The sequence below is a fragment of the Cladophialophora psammophila genome (genome assembly GCF_000585535.1).
Source record: "Cladophialophora psammophila CBS 110553 chromosome Unknown aczJe-supercont1.5, whole genome shotgun sequence".
In the NCBI taxonomy this organism is placed as follows: Eukaryota; Fungi; Ascomycota; class Eurotiomycetes; order Chaetothyriales; family Herpotrichiellaceae; genus Cladophialophora; species Cladophialophora psammophila.
In genome coordinates this window covers 1,592,608-1,613,074 of record NW_006912926.1, presented here as the reverse complement: position 1 = coordinate 1,613,074, position 20,467 = coordinate 1,592,608, and the positions used below count along the sequence as shown (strand labels likewise).

Below are 20,467 nucleotides of genomic sequence, written 5' to 3'. Positions count from 1 at the left end.
TTCCTTGATCGGTTTTCCCCATCCCCTGCCCCCATCTGTCTCACTACGGGGGCTTCGGCAAAGTTGGGATCCTTTTTTTATCTTGGGATAATGCATGAATGTCTGGTCATCTGATGGATGAGAGTTGTTGCGAGCCAATGGTCCTCGGTATCAGCATGTGCGGGCTACAATCCTTTTGCTCGCCATGCCCCTATGTGAATCAGGAGGGTGTGGACCTCGAGACGACACCAGTATTCAGCCAATCGCGACCGTTACGAGTAATGACGGTCACGCTTGTGTATCGTCACAAGGCTCGATACAGGCTCCCATTGGACAGACCTCGACCCTCACGCCTTGCCAAATTCAACTGGTTTGTTTCTCCCTGGCTGCCCAGGTCAGTGGTGGTCATGCCCCCCAGATATCTTGTTCTCTGTTGCTGGTGGAGTTCGCCCGCACATGTTGTTCGACCACTATACGCCGACGCCATGGCCATGTTGACAAACCCTACCTTGAGAAGATCGACCATCGTGACGATCTTCACGAAGCGACCACTTCGGGGCAGGCGGCCGAAAAAGCAAAAAGATAAGTTGTTGTCGCCAATCGAATGCCCGGATTTATTGGGCTTTTTCTCGCTTCCCTGCAAAATGATGGTGCCAATTTTCGAACAAGGAGGGCGACATGGATCGGCCCCGCCCTCCTTCCCTTTGTACTTGGTATGTCTCCGTCGACTTGCCCTCCCCGATGCCCTCGCCCTGCAATTCAACCAGACAGCACCAATTGCTGTCACGCAACTTCCTCAGTCCTTAGTCTCGACTCCGAATCAGCAGACTGGCCCCCGAGTCCAAGTCTCGACTTGACCAAGGCAGAAATCTCACCAGAAAGAGCCATTTTGAGGTCGCTTACCAATGAAACACCTCGCTCCTCTGGTATTTTCGAAAAGCTGCCAGCTAGCGCCCCCGATTGGTCTCCTCACGGCGCTTTTCCACAACTGAATTCGAGTCTGATAAAATGCGGCCTCCCACTCTCCTCAGCGGTAGTCGTCGGCTTCCTTCGGCACGTGCCGAGGGACCATCGAGTTCATCAGGCACTGCGATAATGACCTTGCAAACAATATTCTTTTTACGTCACAACAGCCTTCCAACCCAAGATGTTGGACAGTCAGCCCCTCCTCGCACGTCGACCTGTTATCTGTCAATGTCAGTGAGTCTTGTCGGCCCTGCAATCGTCAACGGTTCGGATGGGTTCTTGTGTCACCCCGAGTGAACTTCGACGGGAAACTAGTCTGCGTCTCCAGTTCCAGAGACCCTTAGACTTACCGACTTCGGCTTGGGCATCCTTTTTGCAATATTCTGCACCCAGCAAACTCCACCCAACCTAATTTTCTTTGCAAGTGGCGCTTCGAGACTCGAAATCAATGGCTGGTCAGCTTTCAACAGTGGGCACTTTGTACCACACCCTGAGTCCTGCATCATTTGGGCCGAAAGATTTGATGACCCTTGATCCTAGTTTCCTGGTCATTCGAAGCTGTTGCATCCTGCATGCAGAAACACTAGTTTCTACTCGCAGTTTGCGCATCACTTCAAGCCGTTCTTGCAACTTGCCGCGGGCTAGAACTGCGCCTGGATGCATTGGGCTCTTTTCCCAGGCATTTTCCATGGTCCTGGCTGGCCTGGATCACCAGGAATTTAGGCCCTTGATCTGCGCAAACAACCACGCCAGCGCCAGTCCTGTGAACACATGCTCGCGACATTGTCTGCACGGTCTCCATGGGCGGTTTTCGGCGCCGTCCGGTGCACCTCCTGAGGCCCAGCGCCTTGTCCCTCCTGCTTCAGCGTAACGACGTCAAGGTCAAGGTCACGTGGATCTCCTTGGATAGTTTTGGAAGTGTTTGGGTACTGAGTGATGGGGCGTTGATGGGCAGCGATGAGGCAAATTGGGCAGCATTGAAGTGATGGTGGTGTTTGGGTGCTCGAGGTCCGCCGGGTCGATCTCCCGAAACCTCGCCTCGGTGAAGGGCGAAGACAGGGCGATTCTGCCAACATCGAGCCACAAGGATCGACCGGCGACGAGAATGGCCCTCTGACAGAATTGATTGAACCGGGTGGACAACATCACTGACTCCTTCAAACTCGCAACGTTGCTCTGCCTCTTTTCTAAATGATAATGATGTCTTTTTTGTGGGCGGTCTTTGCTGACAACTTGATCTTCCTTCTACAGGTTCCTCTATCACACAATCTCGACCCGCCTCTTCTCACCGGCACTGATCCCACCTCTCCTACTGCAGATCCGCGTCCTCATCTTTCCCAACAACACTCTAGGCCCACCTCCGCCGCCTCCTCCCTCTGTAGAAGAGGCACGCAAGATCCGCTCCAAGGCCGCCTCTGACATTCTCTCCTTGGTCCCTAGAACTGTGGGTAAGACGTTCTTCGCCGTCAATGACGCCGAGAATGCAGAAGATGAGGAGATGAAAATCCGGATAGAGGTCGAGGAGAGGCTATTGGGGTGGACAGACGATGTTGAGATGAACAAGTACCTTGTCTATGCCATTTTGGAGCACGTTCTCCTGAAGCTTGTGCCAGAAATGAAAGATAAGACGCCCTCTGCGCTTTTGGCTGAAAGAGGCGTGGATCTACTTGCATCAGAGGAGGGGGAAAAGGTTGAGGAGTGGCCTGATGGTAATGGAGCTTGAAGTTGGGCGTCGGATGGACAGCGGAGGACAAGTTTCCAGAGGAGGGCCAATGTTCCAAATCTGGACAATATGTACAGGTACGAGGAACCGAAAATCTTGCTGTTGTTTTCAGCCTTTGAACTGAAGTCGCTTTCACTTTTCCCTGAGTTTGCTAAGCTGAGACTGTTATCGGTGGACCTTTTACGACAGAGGGTCGCAGAGCTTGTCCAAGAACATCCTTCGTTCCAGCAGCCACCCTCTCTTCTCTACTCTTTCCTTCTCTTTACTCTACTTAAATTCACATCCATTTCCCCAGTGTGTGGAGACCCAAAAGCGGAAGAAAAACGGCCCTTCTTCGCAGACAGACATATCCTGATTCAAGCCTAGCCAAAAAAAGGCCAACCATTCTTGAGACTCCTCCTCCCCGTATTCACGAAGCGACTATCCTCCCCTCCTTGCGGGCAGTTCGGGATTGATAAGGCTCAACATAAATATATATTTATAAGTACATTTATATGAGCAGCTCCTAGACTGTGCTGTACTGTACTGTCTATTCAGCCAACCACCCCCAAACCCCTTCCTCCAGGACAGCACGATCAATTCAGCGAGCGAGCGAGCGAGGACGACGACGAAGAAAAGATACGAAGGAAGAGAAGTACAAGCGCAGATATGATCTATCTCCCTTTCTCTTCTCTCTTCTCCCCTCTCTGTCTCTTTGGTCCCATATGTGGGTAAGAGAAAATGAGAGGAGAAAAGAAAGAAGAAGTTCGTCGGTGTCTACTCACACGTTTTCAAGCTATAGGGGCCTCACTTTCTATGTCTCGACACCATCTCCTTCCTCTCCTATCCTTCTCTTTCTATCCTGTATGCGTCTGCGTCTCCCCTCTCCCTTTTATCCTCACCCCTTTCTACCTAGACAGCAATACATATCTCATCACGATCAAAAAGAGTGGCTGGAAAGACACAAAGAAGCAGGCAAAAGGCAAAGACTCAGGGACAAGAGAGAGCAGAGAAGGGCTCAGGATCCTCGGCCCCTTTCTCTGCGGCAGAGAGGAACAAACTACAAGTCGACAACTGGGAAACTTGAAAGGAAAAAGCAAAAGAGATGGGGAAAAAAGATCGAGATTCTTGTATTTCCTTCTCCATGTCCCCTGTGGATTGGACTATACTGCGGTTGCCCTTTGTCTTATTTTCATTTATGTATTCCCCCTTTGCTCATTCCCCGTCATTTCCCTTTCTTTCCTTCCCCTTCCCTCCCTGCCTGCCTGCCTGCCTGCCTGCCTGCCTGCCTTTTTCTTCGCGGGCCTTGCCCTCTGTAGGAGCTTGGAAGGTGATGATGGCACGAAGCTGCAGCCATTGGGATTGAGAGGATTAGAGACTTGAGGGATAGAAGACAAACATGAAAGGGGAGAGGAAGAGTCACGCTGAACTCCAGTATATACACAAAGCAAGCTGGGCTTTTTCACCTCCTAACTGACAAACAATACTCCCGAACTATTTTCTAGTACGAGGTGAGTGAGATTAGTTCTGCTAGGTCTTGAGGATCAAGTACAGGGAGGGCAATACGGCATACCCTACCGAGACCCCAGACCCAAGACCGGGCGCAGGCAGGTGAGTGAGAGTCCCTCTCCCCTCCCCCTCCCATGGGCCATTCCCACTCCCACTCCCTCCACCAGGCGCACCCTAGGGACTGGGAGGGGGTATCGTGCCCCCGGGCCAGTTGGTCACCTAAGTGGCTGCTGATTGCGCCCTCTGCAGAGTGTGAGAGCTCAAGCCTGGGAGACAAGGACGCACCAATGGCGTTCTCTTCAAATTTACATCGTCTCTCGATGGTTATCCCCCTTTCTGAAGCAGACAACACAGCTGCTTGGGGAAACAATCGGTTATTCTTGTGCCTTGTTTTTCCTTTCTCTCACACACACTCTCTCGCCCCTAGTCTATCCTTTGGAAAACAGAGACTGCACACGGTTCCTCGGCGCCTCTCAGACCTGGTAGTCTGTCGTGTCAGTCTGGTTCAGTTTTCTTTCAGTCTTCGACTCGAAAGCTAGAGGGGAATCGCAAGAAAGTAAAGGCCATAAAACCTCACCAAAAAGGGGAGGCATGACGGGCGGCAAAGTTGAAAGAGACACAAAAGTGTGCAAAGAGCAGGCAGGTCTTCGGTAAATCTCGTTGAGACCGCTCAGTGAGAAGGGGTCTCGCATCAACACCTTCAAGACAATTATTTTGCTTCCATCACCCCCTTATATTGAAGAGCTTGCTTGTCTGAGCTCTGAAACAATTGTCACTGTTCTGGTATGCTTATCTTCCCTTCTCTTCTGATGTCCAGTTGAACAGATCGTGTCCCCTTGAAAGACATTATTTCTTGCACACTTCGGAGAAACTGACTCTCTATCAAGAACCAGATGAAAAGGCGGTCCTATCAGGAGTTTCTCTTGGGGATTCGGGTATTTAGAGGCCTGTCAAGGCAGTTGTGAGGCTTTGGACCTTGTGTAGCTTCTCTGTCCTGTAAGCTCGTCTGGTTCGCTCAAGTTCAGCAGAAGAGGGGGAGACGGTCATCTCAGCTCTGTAAGCTTCAATCCAGCCAGGACATCCTCTGAATGTTCTGTTTTTCTGGCGTAGCCGATAGAACGAAATGAATGCGGTCTCCAAATGGTACACAGTCTGTCGGCGACGCCCTGTCTGTGAGATCAGCCGTTCTCAGGAGAACGTCAGTCGTTTCTTGTGCCTGCATTGGATGGAGCAACTTGTCGCTTGAATTGTAGAGCTCAAGCAGGAACAGAAGCCATCACTTCGATCAGAAACCCTCGATTGGCAGCAGTGTCCACCCAGTCGTCTGGATCGACTGTTATTCTTCAGGTCTGACCTTGCTTTGGCGGTGCGGGCAATGTCTCACAGCCAGAATTTGACTTTGCGGGCCATTTCGCCACTCAGCTCTTCAATTGGGGAGGCTGATGTATAGCCCGCTCTCAGCTCTTTTGGGCCCCGGATCTCCACCTGGCGTGGTATGAGCATCACTCGATGTTCGTTTTAGGGAGCTTTATTCGTCGTCTGGGGGCGTCGCTGTCTAGTAAGCGGGAACGAAGTCCCTCCAATGGAGGAATTGAAATGGAGACATTTTCTTCTGACTAGACTGAGACCTTTCAGCAGTTCCATTGTTGGAAATAATCTGAGCTCACCGTCTTCTGCAGCTTCATGAGTGGACAGAGATGGTCCAGTCGTAGCGCAGATTCAGGAAGATGCTGTGATATTGGTACAAATATTGTGGTATCTTTTGGCATCGCCGTTACAGCCGGGCTTCCCCTTTGTCGGCGACCCAGGGCTCGCCTCGATGCGACTGTCCTCCCGTCTATTCGGAGAGGTGTATACGGCGCAGAAACGAAGCTCTGAGGCGTGCGTGGACTGTTCTCGCCTGCGGTAGTATCTGAACGTGGTGGCGACATGAAAGATGATAGACGGAAGGTCCGAGGGCCAGGAGACGAAGCGTGGGGGGTGCTCAACAGAACCCGGTCCCAAGGAGCAGGGATTGCCAGACAAGAATCTCGCGACCATGGAAGCAGAGATGTTGTCTCCCTCTCGGCGAGGGAGAGAAGACAGACGCAGATGGGGACTTCGCACAGCCGGGGAATCTTGACCATGGTCAGCCAGTGCCATTGGCGTTGATAGTCCCGCGACTGTCGGCGCAATTCATTTCTGTCCTGTAATAGAATCTCGTCCTCGCTCAAGGAAGAGCTGTATATTTCGGATGGCTCACATTGCTTTAGCCTCCCGGTCTCCCCTTTTCTCAATGCCACGCCTCTCTCTCTCTCTCTCTCTCTCTCTCTCTCTCCTTATGCATCCATGCCAGAAGTATTTGTTCGTCGCCGTACGATTGGCCATGGAGCAACGCGTCACGGAGGAGCAGCAGAAAGTACCCCGAATTGCTTCGTCGGTTCTTGAAACCGGCTGGGGAAGCCGCTGTCAGTAACTGGAACAGGAGTTGCGAGGGAAAGGCAACAGAGCCGTTGCCACGAGGCACTCTCAATGCTCGACGCTCAACGCTCAACGCTCATGCCTGAAGCAACTCGAGGTCGTCGACGGGCGGAGTGCGATCGGCAGGCACTTGGACGAAGAGTCGAGACTCGAGACTGACCCCTGTAATGGATCTCCTAACACAGCCTTGCTAGCCTCACTCCATCCGAAGTTTTCGGATGCGTTTTAGGTCATTGGCAGCATCTCCCGTGATCGACAGGATCTGCGCACGTCTCGCCGTGACATGGACATGGCGGATAAGGGCTTCTGCATTGTTCTTTTGGACGTTTCGTGGGTTGAGGTTGAGGTTGAGGTTGTCATTGCTAACAGTATGTATCTCAAAAAAAGCCTCCCAAAGCTTGCGCTGCCAATGTATATGCCCCTAGCCCGACATTGGACATTTTTGCTGCACTGTCGCTGATGCTGACGCTGCTCCCCTTCAGACATATGGCGCTGGTAGAATGCTGCAGCATGCGACCGGACACCGTACACCACAAGACCCCTTCATGTGCACCTCTGTCATGCATGTCTGCTTTTACACGTTGCCGCGTTCACAGGAAAACGTAGTTACTGGTTCAAGAAATCCCCCAGCGAGGGCTGGAAGAAGAGAAAGTTATACACTCATGGTCCAATACCCCCCGTATTGACCCTCCCTCATGTCCTTCCCCCCCCCGGAATCCATCCCCGTTTGTGCACCCACGGCCTAGTTCACAATTTCAATACAAGCAAAGAGAAATGGAAAACATACACAGCTCTGACATGTACTGGTGGCGTACATGATCCATGGTCGGATAACCCCATCGAACTGGACGAGAGACCGACAGAAGAGAAGAAAGAAAATAAGAAAAATAGAACCCAATTTCCGCCATAAATGTCATCCAGTGGCTCGATCGCTCGCCTGCACGCTCCTCTTTCTTCCCACATATACATGCCTTCATACAATGAATAAGGAGATTTCGCCTCGGGGCTGGGTAGTCTCTATGTGAGTGGTCGTCTGCGATCGTAGGCGGGTGCCGCGTCCCGAACCGAGAGAGAAAATCGTAGAGGCATCTTGCTCTCTGGAAGACGATGCTGTTTCTCGTGACCAAGGATGTGAAAACAAATACGACTCCTGGATCGATGCTCTGTCCCTGGGCGTCTGCTGGTGATAGACCTTTGTGCTGATGTTTCGTCATTCTCTTGCGTGTCTGTATTTTCCCATCCTCCAATGCCCGGCGCTCTTCGTAAATAAATGATTGTGGGCCTTTGCATGCTAAAATGCAACCGTAGCTGCAGCAGATACCTCAAAAGGGATGGTATCAATGAAAAAGGAAATTCTCTCCACAACTGTCTCTCACGCCAGCTGTGCTGCACCTAGGTCGAAATGCCCAGAATGGTCCTCTTTTTGGAAATGCGAGGACTGTCCATGATATCGATTGGGTGCATGCCTCCAGGCAGTACTGGCGCAGTTGGTCGAAGGGCTTTGATCTTTTGTATCAATTTCCCTATCGCCAAGTAATCGTCCGGTTCTGCTACAGTCGGGTTCTGTTCCAGCAACGCTTTGGTGGCATGCAAGGCTCGAATGATATCGTCCTCGGCAGGTGAGGCCGGATTGCTAATTGGTGAAGTGTCTGCAGACCGTGGCAATGGTGGAGGTTGCATGGATGAGAAACGCACCTGTTCAGGGTAATGGATGTCTGGAACGCTCTTGTGCCGTTTCATCATCTGCCGCGGGTCGATAGCGGTAGGTCGAGGCTCTCCTGTTGCTGCCGCCGCTACCGTTGTCGTCGTCAGCGAGCGCACAGGAAGTGCAGGTCGGTTCTGCCCAGATGAAGATGGGCGTGAGGCATTGCCAAGATTCGGGGCGTGAGGATATGTCTGGCTTCTTTGACGATTAGATCCCCCCAATGCATCATCCGCGCTTTCCAGCATGGCCATGCCATCCTGGTCATTTCGCACCATTTCTACCGACATAGGTGACATGATAGATTCTGATGTCAGCTCACGATCAAGTTCCGTTTGAGTTTCGAACGTCGATTTCCCATCTCCAAAGTCGAAAAAATCCGTGTGGCTCTCCATCTTAATCATGGGCTCTTCGGCATGCTCCTCAATCGCTGACATTGGAGGAGATACAAGACCGTTGGACGACGCGGGTGAACCGTCAAGAGGCGTTTGCGACACTGAAGTTGAGCTGGAATCCACCAAGGTCGAATCTGCATCACCCTTGTGTGCAATGAGATGGTTTTTACGTTTGAACTTCTCAAGCCAGTCCGTGCTTGAAACTACTGCTTGGTCACTCCTGCTGAATGAGAAGACTTGAGCTTGCTTCCGAAGGTCTTCATCCGAGATGGGCAGCCCTTTCTTTTGCTGATTCCGGACCCAGTTGGTGAGGGTCTTCTCAAAGTCCGGTAGTTTGGCCTTGGACTTCTTGCTTGGGCTGACACTCTCCTCTTTCGGCTGTGGATTCATGTATTTGTCGCGCTGCCGCAAGATCTTCGATACCGTGCTAGACAATATTAGCCCGCGGATTGCAATCCACCAGCGTGGTGTAGCGAGCATACCTCCTCTCCACGTTGAATTTCGCTGGACAGGGTCAGAGCGAACGGCAAAAGTGAGTATGATCACATACCTCCTATCTGAGTCTGCTTCATGCTCGGATTCTGCTCGGCCTCAATGCACATTTGGCGACGTTCCTCGTCGGTCAACTTGCGGCGAGAGGAATTCGTTTTGGCACTGGTTGGTGTTGCATCAGAACCTGTACCTGCCGACAAAGGAGTCTGGAGTGGCCCAGCAGGCAAGATTGGCGGCGGGTAAGGCGCCTGAGGTTGACTAGCCAACATACTCGGCCACAAAATGTTGTTAGGCACGACCAAGGGCGGTGGCATCGGTGCGTGCGAAGACGCAAATGGCGACGGCCGTTGTATGGGATAAGCCGGTTCCAATGGTATCGGCGTGGTGTGGTGGTGGTGGTGGAGGTGGTAGTCGAATTGCGGAAACTCCTGCATTGGTGAGATCGTCGTTTGAGGGCTGGAGGAGTAGCCGTTCGGGATGCCGTTCGGGACGCCCATCCAGGCATTCTGGCCGTAGCCCGAGTGTTGCGAGTCCTGGTTCTCCGGTGGCATGTTCAACAAGACCTGCATCGATATTCGAATATTCGGGGGTTACTATGCTGAACTAGGCGCTGATATTGTTTGGCGATGCATGCCACTTATTCTAGGTGAAGTTCTCACACAATGCAAGTGACCAGCGATCCCAGAAACCTGGCTTGCACGACCCTAAAGCCTTGAGACCTTCAAAACAGAAAGGACCAAGGTGCAGAGGGTGTGCAGAGACCGACGGATGTGAGCTGTGCAGACCTGAGGTCAAGCTTGAGGGGGAAGAACGAGCATATGAAAAGAGGAAACGTCTGAAAGTGGGTGTGTGTGGGGAGCAGACCTGATAGTGAAGGCACAAGCCCAGACAGTCTGCAGGCGAGCCCAAGCTGGACGAATTGAGGAGTTAATATCAGACTGGTGTTGAATTTCGACCGGGGCCCGGACAGGCCTCGAGAACAAAGTCGACCAGGGCTTGCTTGAAGGCGCGAGGGGGCGTTGTTTGGTGAGCTTGGGCCGCAGGTGTGGTCAAAGCAGGGTTGTTGTGTGGGCTGTCTTCCGATATTCCTTAGTCCTCGTTTGGGTCGTGATGCTGCACAAGGCGTGGTGGCTCTGTATCTGCCCACCCAACTCGAGAAGTCTTTGCTTTGGATAGCCACTGAGAGGAAAGTCTAGATATGCTTTGGAAGGGGTCGTTCCGTTGGGAGGGCTTCCGAGTGCAATCCGCAGTCTGCAGGTGGGAGGCTAAAAGCCTCAGGGCGGTACTCGAGCCTATAAAGTAAAGGCTTAGGGAAGGTTAGCGGCAGCCCGGTAAAGGAACGGCCCTCACAAACTCTGCCCGCTAGCACTGGGTTAGCATTGAGGAGGAGGGGGGGAAGACTCGCAGGCAGGCTTAGGGACGAACATGGGCATGCGTCGGGGCTTGCCCAGGGTGTAGCGCACCGTCTTGCCAATCCTTCTTTCTCACCTGGACCCGCCCTTCTGCTCTCTCAATCCTTAACACGCCACTGTGAGGTGCCCCGTAGCGTCCACGCCGGTCGGTAGAAATTGGCGGTTTATTAGTGAGTCGAGATCGTCACCCGAAGAAGGACAGGGCCCTTTAGGCGTCGCAGTTCCCCTAGGTAGAGATTTGCGACGAGGGGCGAGGGGCAAGCCGAGAATTTGGTTACTTGAAGAGATGGGTCGTTCTTTTTTCAGTGATGTCGGGGGACGGGTACCGAGTAGAAGTGAGAAAGACAAAGCAGGAAAGCACGGGCAACCATTTGTACAAATGCAGACTCGGTCGACGGCGACCCAAGTAAACCCAAATCCTGGTAGGCGTGTCGTGCTTCTGTATCCCTCTGGTGCATCTCTCCATTCAAGGACGACTCGAGATTCATAAGCCCCACGCTGCTCGCAAAAAAACCGAGCGGCGTCGAATTATAGCGGAGCCAAATGGACAAGTCGAGGATAAACTGCTCGAATGAGTCGGTGCAGGTGCTGCAACGAAGGCTACGGCGCTCCGGCTAGCCTCGTCCCTTCCTGGACGGTCCGCTAGCTACCGAGCATGACGCGGGTGATCTCAGGGCCGCAAGTGATTCCCTGCGGTCCATAGGATCTCCCATCTGCACAATCGCATGGCTCGACCCTCTTGCTGAGGGCAAGTCGTTGAGGGACTGGCCGTCACTATTGTCGTGGCGTAAAGTGTTGCCCAGGGAGAGGCCCCAAAGCCCTCTCCCTGGGTAACCCCTGTCGTTTTTTGGTACTGTACAGTAAAGCCTGACAATCTGACGGTACGGGTCAGCAGGCGAGTGTATTATTGAATCTGGTTTACCCGTGGGGGGAGAGGGGGCATTGAGGACGTAGGCGAATCCGAATGTCCCCTGTGCGACTGAGCGTGGGTCCGTGGAGAGAAGAATGCCTAGACTGGCTGGGTGAGTTTTGGCGAGTGAGAAGAGACAGAAAGCATGTCAGGTAACTCGCCAATCCTCATATTGGACTGGATCAAGGAAAGGTTGAAGCCACCCAGTGGTGCTTTGTGCCTCTTCACTCGCTGTTGGCTCCACGATGGCAAGTGCGCCAGCTCTCGTTTGGGCGACCTTGGTCCACCTCCCTGGCCGAATATGGGCGGCGCCAGAGGTACTGGGGAGAAATGACGAGGAGCCAACAGGCACAAGAAACGAGTGCCAGGCGTCATGGTTGGCGGGGAGGGAAGGACTCGGCGGCAAGATAATGCCCAAAAGGACAAATAGGACGGAGGAGCCAGTGGGTATGGGGAAGCGTGTTTCTGAGACTCCTGGCCCTGATCGTGAAGCCGAATTCGGCAGGCGAGTGAAGATCCCAAGCATCAGTGGAAGGAGAATGATCATGCAGTGGACTTTGTATGAACCTGATCAATCCCTGCAGTTGAGGGCAGAGCTGCAAAACCTGGAGAGCAGAGAATGAATGACGTTTGGCAGGACTGGCTGGTCCAGGTTGTGAAAGGCGCAGTCAGTCCTTGTCATTCAATTGCCCAGAGCTGGCTACTGTGGCCACGATGTACCAAGTACTCCCTACTGCGAACTCTGCACTTCTCGACAATGGACATAGTCCGTACCGAGCACAAGTCGTTATAATTCGTTATAATCCGCATTGCATGCTTCTCGCAGTCTTCTTTGACATTCTGTCTTCATTCTATCCTGGCCCTGGGACTCTCAATCATGTAGGAGAAACAACCCTCCCAACCCTGCTACCTTCCTCCTCCCACGACGTCATTGGCGCCTGCATCGTCTAGGGCTTCCCTACCCTGCCTTGCAGTACTCCGAATAGGACCACGGTTGAGGAGGGCTCTACGCTTAGCATGGGAACAAGGTTGCATGGGAGAAGCAGCCGTGTGAGGCACCCCTCCAGCCTCTGGTGGCCTCAAGTAGCAGGTCGGTACGCGCACAAGTGCATGTCCTTGTTCGAACCCTAGGTAGAAAGGTACGGCGGACTCGGAAAGCCTCCGAGCGTGGTCGTGGCGCTTTTAGGAGAAGGCCAAATCGCAAAAAGAGCTCATGAGTGTCAAAGCAAGCACGACCAGGGTTTGCCATTGGGACTTGACCTCGTACACCCCGCAAGAATCTCGGGCAATGGACTCAGTAAACAGGGGCTCGCAGGGCTCTCAGGGCTCTCAGGGCGATTGAGCTCTGCTCTCACGCGAAGGGCTGCAAATTGGCCATCGAAACCCTCTACCGGTCCAGCCAAAGTACCCAGTACCCAGTATCCCTCCTCCCAAGCAGACGGAGCTGAATGCGCTTCCGCAAGAGAAGAGCGAGCACCACGAATGTTGCATCGATGGGGCATGCTTCCAGGACCATCAACGCAGCCCGTCGACAGATGATGTGGAGGCTCTTTCCTCCCGCTGTCGACTCCTCTACTGTACTGGGTATACCTAAGTACAAGTATGTTAATGGTTGCCGAAAATGTGGTGCCGGGTCACCGACAGACTCATGTTCCGCATATCAGAAGCCGCCCTCACCCTCCATAACCAACGTCGTTTCCATGCACCTTGACCCCCTCGGCCGCCTCCCAAATAATCCCATTGAGCGGTCGTATTTGCAGCCTGACCCTGCAGCTCGTGCCCTCAAATGTCTGCGTGCGGGCGGAGAATTGGCCGTTGGGCTCATGCCAGGGCAGGCCAGGCCAGGGCAGAGAAACAATCCCAAGCCGCCCCTCCCAAAAGCATGGATCCTGGTCGTCTCCCCCGTCCACACCACCACCTTCAAGCAAGTTCTCCGCACTGCCAGTGCAGGGATCCCCGATTGGGACATTCCAACCGCCCATTAATCCATGAATGGTTTCATGCGGAAGTGAAAAGGCGCTCTTTCTCGACATCTCTCTTCTCTGCATTGTTGTTATTGGTTGGCGACGAGGCGGGATACATTTTCCACCTCGCCGCCTTTACGTGCTGCATAATATTCAGCCATGACGTCGGTCGCCCGAGGGAGTGTATATACTACACATCCTTCCGCTGCTCATGGGTTGACTTTTTTGCCAGCGAATCCCGACACAGGTTCGAAGCGGGCACGTCAATGCGTCTCACTGATTACTTGTACATTGAGACGGACTTTCGGGTTAGATGGGAGCCCCATTAATCGAGCCCCCGTCCATTGTAAGAGGTATCGGCGTGGAATCCTCTCGGCCGTTCTCGCCGTTGCATTCGAGGTAGGACTCACGCGAGGTGGCCAACACTCATTGCCGCAGCATGGTTCTTTCTTCCGTCCATTTTGGCAGTATACTCCTAGCCCCTAATGTTGATCAATGATCGAAGGCTAAGGGATAGGTTGTTCTCGATCCGAAGACGCGGGGATGGCGGAAGGGTGAAGTATCTAGCCTCATTGAGCGGAAAAAGGGTCCGTGGCCCAGGGGCTCAAACCTTGAGGCGGCCTCAATCATCCAATGCATTCTCATGGGGTTGATAGGCGTTCAAGGCTTCTAGGCTGTAACAAATCCGGGATCGACTGCGTCACTTTTTGATGATGGTGACTGGGTGGGTGAACAGCGTCAGCATCATGCGGATAAGGATTATGGCAGGGATCTTGTTGGACTCACTGATATCTTCGTCGGCCAACTCATGTGCAAGACCAACCCGTTGGGGCTGATGCTTGACCGACCTCCCGTAGACAATCGCATGCTTGAACTGCTCAACAATTGTCTTGTGAATTGCATTGCACTAAGTGAACGATCAGCAACCGAAATTTCCAAGGATGGTTGTCTCAGCTTACAAAGTCTTCGACGGTTGACGCATTTTTTCTCAACACGACGGGGGCAGTGTAGTCAGGCTGCTTTCCCTTTGGTTTGGTGTAGATACGTTTTAGTTGTAACTTTTCCCACATCTGTTCCAAAAGCTCATCAACGTTCCATCCGTGCTCGGAGCTGATAGGCACGGCGTTCGGGATGCGATAGAGCAAGTCCAATTCCTCGATGGTTATCGAATCAATTTTGTTGAGCGCATATATGACCGGGATGTAGCTCCTGCTCTTGGCTTCTAGGACGTCAATCAAATCGTCAATGGTGGCGTCGCACCGGATGGCAATGTCGGCTGAGGAAATACGATACTCGTTCATAACCGCTTTGATTTCGTCATGGTCAATATGGGTCAGAGGGACCGTGCTTGTAATGTTCAAACCCCCTTTGTCTTTTTTCTTGAAGACAATGTTGGGGGGCTCCTTGTTGATGCGGATGCCGAAGCCCTCCAGCTCAGCCTCAATGACCCGCTTGTCAGTGAGGGGTTTGTTCACATCGAGAACAATGAAGATTAGATGGCAAGTCTTGGCGACGGCAATGACTTGACGGCCGCGCCCCTTGCCATCCTTTGCACCTTGGATGATCCCGGGCAAGTCGAGCATCTGAATAGCGGCACCATTGTACAGGACTTGGCCTGGAACGGTGGTGAGGGTAGTGAATTCGTAAGCAGCAGCTTCGGAATGTTGGCCCGTCAAACGGCTCATCAGGGTAGACTTTCCCACCGAAGGAAAACCAATAAAGCCGACTGACGCGACGCCAGTTCTGGCGACATCAAACCCGCTGCCGCCGCCACCACCGGACGACGAAGGTGTCAAGAGTTCCCTCTTTAATTTGGCCAGCTTGGCCTTGAGTTGGCCCAGATGAAAAGATGTGGCTTTGTTCTTCTGAGTCCGAGCCATCTCGGCCTCGATCTCCTTGATTTTGTCCACTGTTGTCGCCATCGTGGGCAGTCCGAGTTCGATGTCCGAAGGGGGCAATTACCGATCCTGGAGGACGAGAATGAGGCAGGTGATCGACTACTGCTGAGACAGGAGGGTGGGTGTGTTGAAGGACTCTGGGCACTGATATTTGGGATCGAATTTCCACAGTGGGCGCTAGTGGAGGAAGAGGGGATGGCAGCTCTTGAAGGATGGTCGAAATGGACAATATGAGACTGTTGTGTAACAATCCTTTGCGCTTTTAGTGACGTGAAATGTTGAAGAACGGTGGATGCGAATCCGTGGCTGCTGAAATGCTGTTGTACAACCGCCACCGCATGGCGGTTCGAGGCAAAAATTGTGTGGACGAGAGCCCCGCAGATGGACAACGTCGGGCATAAGTACAAGTAGGCTGAAGTAGGGCAAGCGTAGGGTTAGCGAAAGGGCGGGGGGGCGATGAGGTAATGGTAATTGGCTCTTTTGTGGGTGCTTGGTGCCCTAAGTGTCCATTGTGACTGTCCTTGGAGGTTCTCCGTCGTCCCCTCTAATTATTGACTGGACTCGATGGCCCTGGCTCCTTACACTCTTGGTCCCGTGACTTTGGTTGGCAGGTAACACGTGATGCCTGTGCAGACACTCAATTAGGCAGGCCTTCACCCTCCTCTTTTTGTCACTTGCCACCCACTGCGCAGAGCCACCAGAGCCACTCAGAGAGCAGAGGGCTCGATCACGCAATCGCTCACACTCACTCGAGACTGGACAATTCCTCTTCACCAGGCTTTAAGTAGCCAAATATCTGGTTCTCTAGGGCTGTTAGCTCTCTTGTATATACATAGCAGAGCCTTGTTTGCTAGCCTTGTCATCATCGTCGTCGTCCTCCGTCCTCGTCGTCGCTGGCTTTTCTACCAAGCTCATGTCGCGTTATCTGCATTCTCTACCGCTCATTCTCGTTTAAGCTTTGGCTCGCCACTCCAAAACTGCTGAGCGGGCCTCCCACCAATCTCGATCCTCGTCCAGGACTAATCCTTTGCTCTCCGACGAGCCCGAACCACCCGCTCTTGCCCGTCACCGTCTTTGAACAGGTAAGGATTGATGGACACGAGGTCACAGGTTCTCATTTGAACCGGCTGCACGGCTCTCCGGACTGGTCTTGAAGACACTTGGCCATTCCTGTGAGTTTGTGAGTCGATCCCGCCTTATTATTACGTCCTCATCATGGCTTTCATTCCTCAGACACCCTGTCATGAGACAGGACAGCTGAGTCTGCCGAGTACCTGAAAGGAGAGAAGTACCTGAATCTACTGCATTCCTACACGCTACCAAGTCCTGTACATGCAGGACTACATTCTTATCTGAAGGGGAAGCTTCATTGGTACACCGCCTCGATTGTCCCTCTCACCGTGCTTTTAACCTCGTCTATCTTCCATCATCAAATTTCCATCACTCTTTTTCTCTTCTCTCCGTATCTCTTCCTCTTCTTCCGTTCTACTCTTTCCAAAAACCACCGATTATCCGATATGCTATCATACCAGCAACCGCCCAGTACCGCTGGTGCTTACATCCTCAAGCCTGAACCAGCCTATTCATCCCACCACTACGACCGAGTCGGCCTGGTCGACCCCTCTGACGAGTTCCACCGCCTCGTTCGAGCTCTCTCCGACGTCCTTGGGCCTTCCTCAGGTATCAACTCCGACGATGTGGACGAAAATGACTTGATACGCCTCATGGAACAATATAGTTCCCAGCAAAGCCATTGGCGTCATTACGCCTTTGCCGACCTCAGCAGGAACTACACTCGCAACCTCGTGGACGAAGGAAACGGCAAATCCAACTTACTAATAATCGTCTGGAATCCGGGAAGGTCTAGTCCGATACACGATCACGCAGACGCCCACTGTGTGATGAAGATCCTCAAAGGGAGTCTCAAGGAAACACTGTACGCCCTCCCGCCCTGCTTGACCGAGAAGACGGATTCGAATGGCGCCTTGACCCCGCCACAAATTGTCAAAGAGTCCGTCTACCACGAAAACGAAGTCACCTACATCTCAGACAAGATCGGTTTGCACAAGATATCCAACCCTTCCAATGACGAACCGGCCGTGTCACTCCACCTCTATACCCCGCCTCATGCGGCCAATTTTGGCTTCAACCTATTCGATGAGAAGACGGGGAAACCTACGCACATCAAGCAAGCCGGCTTCTTCTCAGACCGTGGAAAACTCGTCGAAAAATGCAAGTTCGGATCTTTTTGAAACCTGGTATTCGATCGGACCCGACATCCCCAAGGTTTGCCTCGAAATCCAGGTAGACCCTTCAGGGCCCCCATGGGATGCCACATGTCTCAACAACATTGGCGACGGTGTGACAGCCGGATCTTGTGCTTCCATGGACTAAGCGGCCTCGTGAGAGGCCTGGCCACCCATTCACGACAATGTAGGGAGGAACCCAACCTCGTTTCTCGCTTGGGGTCGATCAGGCGTCCATATTATATTCAACTGCTGTGTGGAATCTATATACGATGCTACTACATTCGTATTCCCCGCGAGAACAGAACATGGAATGGAAGGGAGTTGGTGTTGGAATACGGAGTAATGTTTAGTCAAAGCCAGAAGACCTGTTCGGTACCTCTGCAGGTTTGTCCCAAGAGGTTTCTTTCTGGTCTAAAGGAAATCATCTTGTCCACGCCTCTGTGGGCTGATGGCAATTGTGGGATTACGAACAACGCATTGTGTTACACTCTGGGCTTATCTCGTTCCACCCTTCACCCTCAGGGCGTTCTGGCCCCAAGTTTGCTCAGTCTTGGGACTGAAACCCTACCCAAAAGGATTTCTCCGTCCACCCTATCAGGATATTAGGCATTTCGCGTGCTGCTGAACTTGGGTCTCACGTCAGGCGGCCGCTTACTTCATCCGCCTTGTCATTTCCTTAATCAGCCCGCCAGGCTTTCGCTCCCTTTCCTCATCGAGCCAACAACTACTACCGTAGAACATTCCCGCCCCATGAATAGGCTTGTGTGTCGCTTCCTTCTCGTGCTGTTTTCAGGATGTATGATGGGAGGATCTGCGACTCTCCTACTGTATTTGTGTTCTTGATCGTCCCATCATCTTCTCACAAAGTGAGCGTGTGTATTGTGTGGCCGAGACGGTCAGGCCTGACATATCACCCGTCTAGTCTAGCAGCTGTCAACCTGAACTCTTTCCAAGATATTAAGGAGCCAGCTGTCGCTTTCGATCCTTGTTCTGTAGGTCACAGTCCTTCAGTGTTCACTCAAGGCTACGCGGCAAAAAGGGTATTTGAATAACAAGTCACACTCCAAAGCTTGATGAAACGCTACATGTATATCACCACCTGAAGAGCTTCTATGCAAGCACCTTTCCTTGCAGATTCCGTCTTCCGGAATTCCACTGCAAGCCTCCCTCCAAGGACTACCCACCATCAATATCAGAGCCCTGCTACGACGGGCCGCAAGAGCACAAAGAGAATGACATTCATGTCCACCTTTCCATCCCATCTCCCATCCCAGCATCAACCACATACTTTCCCAGAAGTCCAAGCTCAACCACAACCTCAACCACAACCACAACCGCGACGCAGGACAACCCGAGCGTCGACAGACACGCAATCCTCCAGCTCGTCAAAATCCCTCAAGTTCTTCCGTTCCTCGACGACAAGGTCATCCTCGATTTCCTCGGCATCCAGTGATTCGATCAGAGAGGAGAGACGAGTGCGTCGCTGGGGCCGCAAGGCACTCGACGGTCTCGGACGGGCCTTCAGCGCCTATCCTCAGGGGCGTTCGGTAGGGGTCGTGTGGTACACTGGCTTCTAGGGGACTGGAATTATTATTTTCTTTCTCAAGAGGTCAAAGAAGGTCAAATAGAGACGAGTGACGAGTGACGAGTGACGCGTCAGGATGGTGACGACAGTAGTGGAAACAGGGGCCACGGACACTGCATCCCAACAAGGATTCCGTGGTGGAAAGGACCTTTGGAGCAAAATGGTAGACGTGATGTGCTTCAGCTGCTCGGGAAGGAGAAAGAACAAGAACAAAAAGAACAGGAACCAACTCGCTCCGCTACCGCTCGAGGATACGAAGGACATGAACTGGAGCACCTCGACTCTCGGCGTGGAAACCGATTTCAACATGGCGGATGCAAGAGACATCCCGCTCTCCTCTATGCCATGGTTTCCTCCCCCACCGTCGCCCGCGCTCCTGCCTTCTTCCCGAAACGGCCGCAGACGCGCACATGCAGGATCCAGTACGTCGCCAGCTGACCGGCAAAGGGGAGATCGCAGGGGAAGGAACTCCACCCTCCGTGCCTGGAGCCAGATCGATCCCCTCTATGCCGGGTGGATTGTGATATGATATTCGGATACAACGGGGTGACCTATGGCTTTTTTTCTGGCTGGTCGTGCCGCAAGGTCAAGCAATGTCGGTTTGTGTTGGGATACGGACTGAATTTTCTCACACCACGGACAGGGGGTAACGGATGATGCATGCGGTATTCATTCCTTGACACTGTTTTCTTTTGTGAACAATAAATATAAATGGGGTTCGCCTCCAAGCTCCATGCAACTTCAATTCCTCCGATTCTACACCTCTGTGCGATCTCAATCCCCCTGTCTTGCGCTGTTTCGATATGGTTATCGAGGTGAATGGAACATCTGCTCCCCTAGAGTCCGACTCACGCTGCACTCAGCAATGCCACGTCCACGAACCTTAGAGCTGATAGCGATTATGGTGGAAAGTGGGCAATCTCCACGATGATTTTGCCATGATCCGGAACAGAGTTTGCGAGAGGTGAGATGATGACTGAGAAAGGATGCGGTGGCAATTGTTGCGCACCAGGAATGGCATCCTCGCTATTACCATGACAAGATTCATGTGGTCGCAGGGGCCAAAAGGGCCTTAAGGTCCTTCCTTTCTCGTGAGTGATACAGTTCATCTATCTCCAAAGGTAGAAATGTGATGCAACCTCGCTGGCCTGACTTGATAGACCTTTTGCTGGTAGTAAGACTGTGCCTGAGGCAGAGCATGCTGGCGATCTTCAACACTGTTCGTGGAGGTGCTTCTGTTATTG

The 20,467-nt window shown here is 52.6% G+C and overlaps 4 protein-coding genes across 4 annotated transcripts; 2 read left to right on the top strand and 2 right to left on the bottom strand.

The window, feature by feature from the left end:
- Window positions 1-2,145: 2,145 nt before the first annotated feature.
- A1O5_04222 (uncharacterized protein) lies at window positions 2,146-2,668 on the top strand (the record flags this gene model as incomplete). Its single annotated transcript, XM_007744830.1, has 2 exons — window positions 2,146-2,156; window positions 2,197-2,668. 2 exons carry the CDS (start codon window positions 2,146-2,148, stop codon window positions 2,666-2,668), a joined length of 483 nt encoding a protein of 160 aa, XP_007743020.1.
- A 5,340-nt stretch (window positions 2,669-8,008) lies between these two features.
- Window positions 8,009-9,756, bottom strand: A1O5_04221 (uncharacterized protein; the record flags this gene model as incomplete). Its single annotated transcript, XM_007744829.1, has 3 exons — window positions 8,009-9,140; window positions 9,196-9,217; window positions 9,264-9,756. The coding sequence occupies 3 exons, from the start codon at window positions 9,754-9,756 to the stop codon at window positions 8,009-8,011; spliced, it is 1,647 nt and encodes a 548-aa protein (XP_007743019.1).
- Window positions 9,757-14,191: 4,435 nt separating this feature from the next.
- Window positions 14,192-15,413, bottom strand: A1O5_04220 (ribosome-interacting GTPase 1; the record flags this gene model as incomplete). Its single annotated transcript, XM_007744828.1, has 2 exons — window positions 14,192-14,398; window positions 14,451-15,413. The coding sequence occupies 2 exons, from the start codon at window positions 15,411-15,413 to the stop codon at window positions 14,192-14,194; spliced, it is 1,170 nt and encodes a 389-aa protein (XP_007743018.1).
- Window positions 15,414-16,906: 1,493 nt separating this feature from the next.
- On the top strand, window positions 16,907-17,641 carry A1O5_04219 (cysteine dioxygenase; the record flags this gene model as incomplete). Its single annotated transcript, XM_007744827.1, has 1 exon — window positions 16,907-17,641. One exon carries the CDS (start codon window positions 16,907-16,909, stop codon window positions 17,639-17,641), a length of 735 nt encoding a protein of 244 aa, XP_007743017.1.
- Window positions 17,642-20,467: the final 2,826 nt, after the last annotated feature.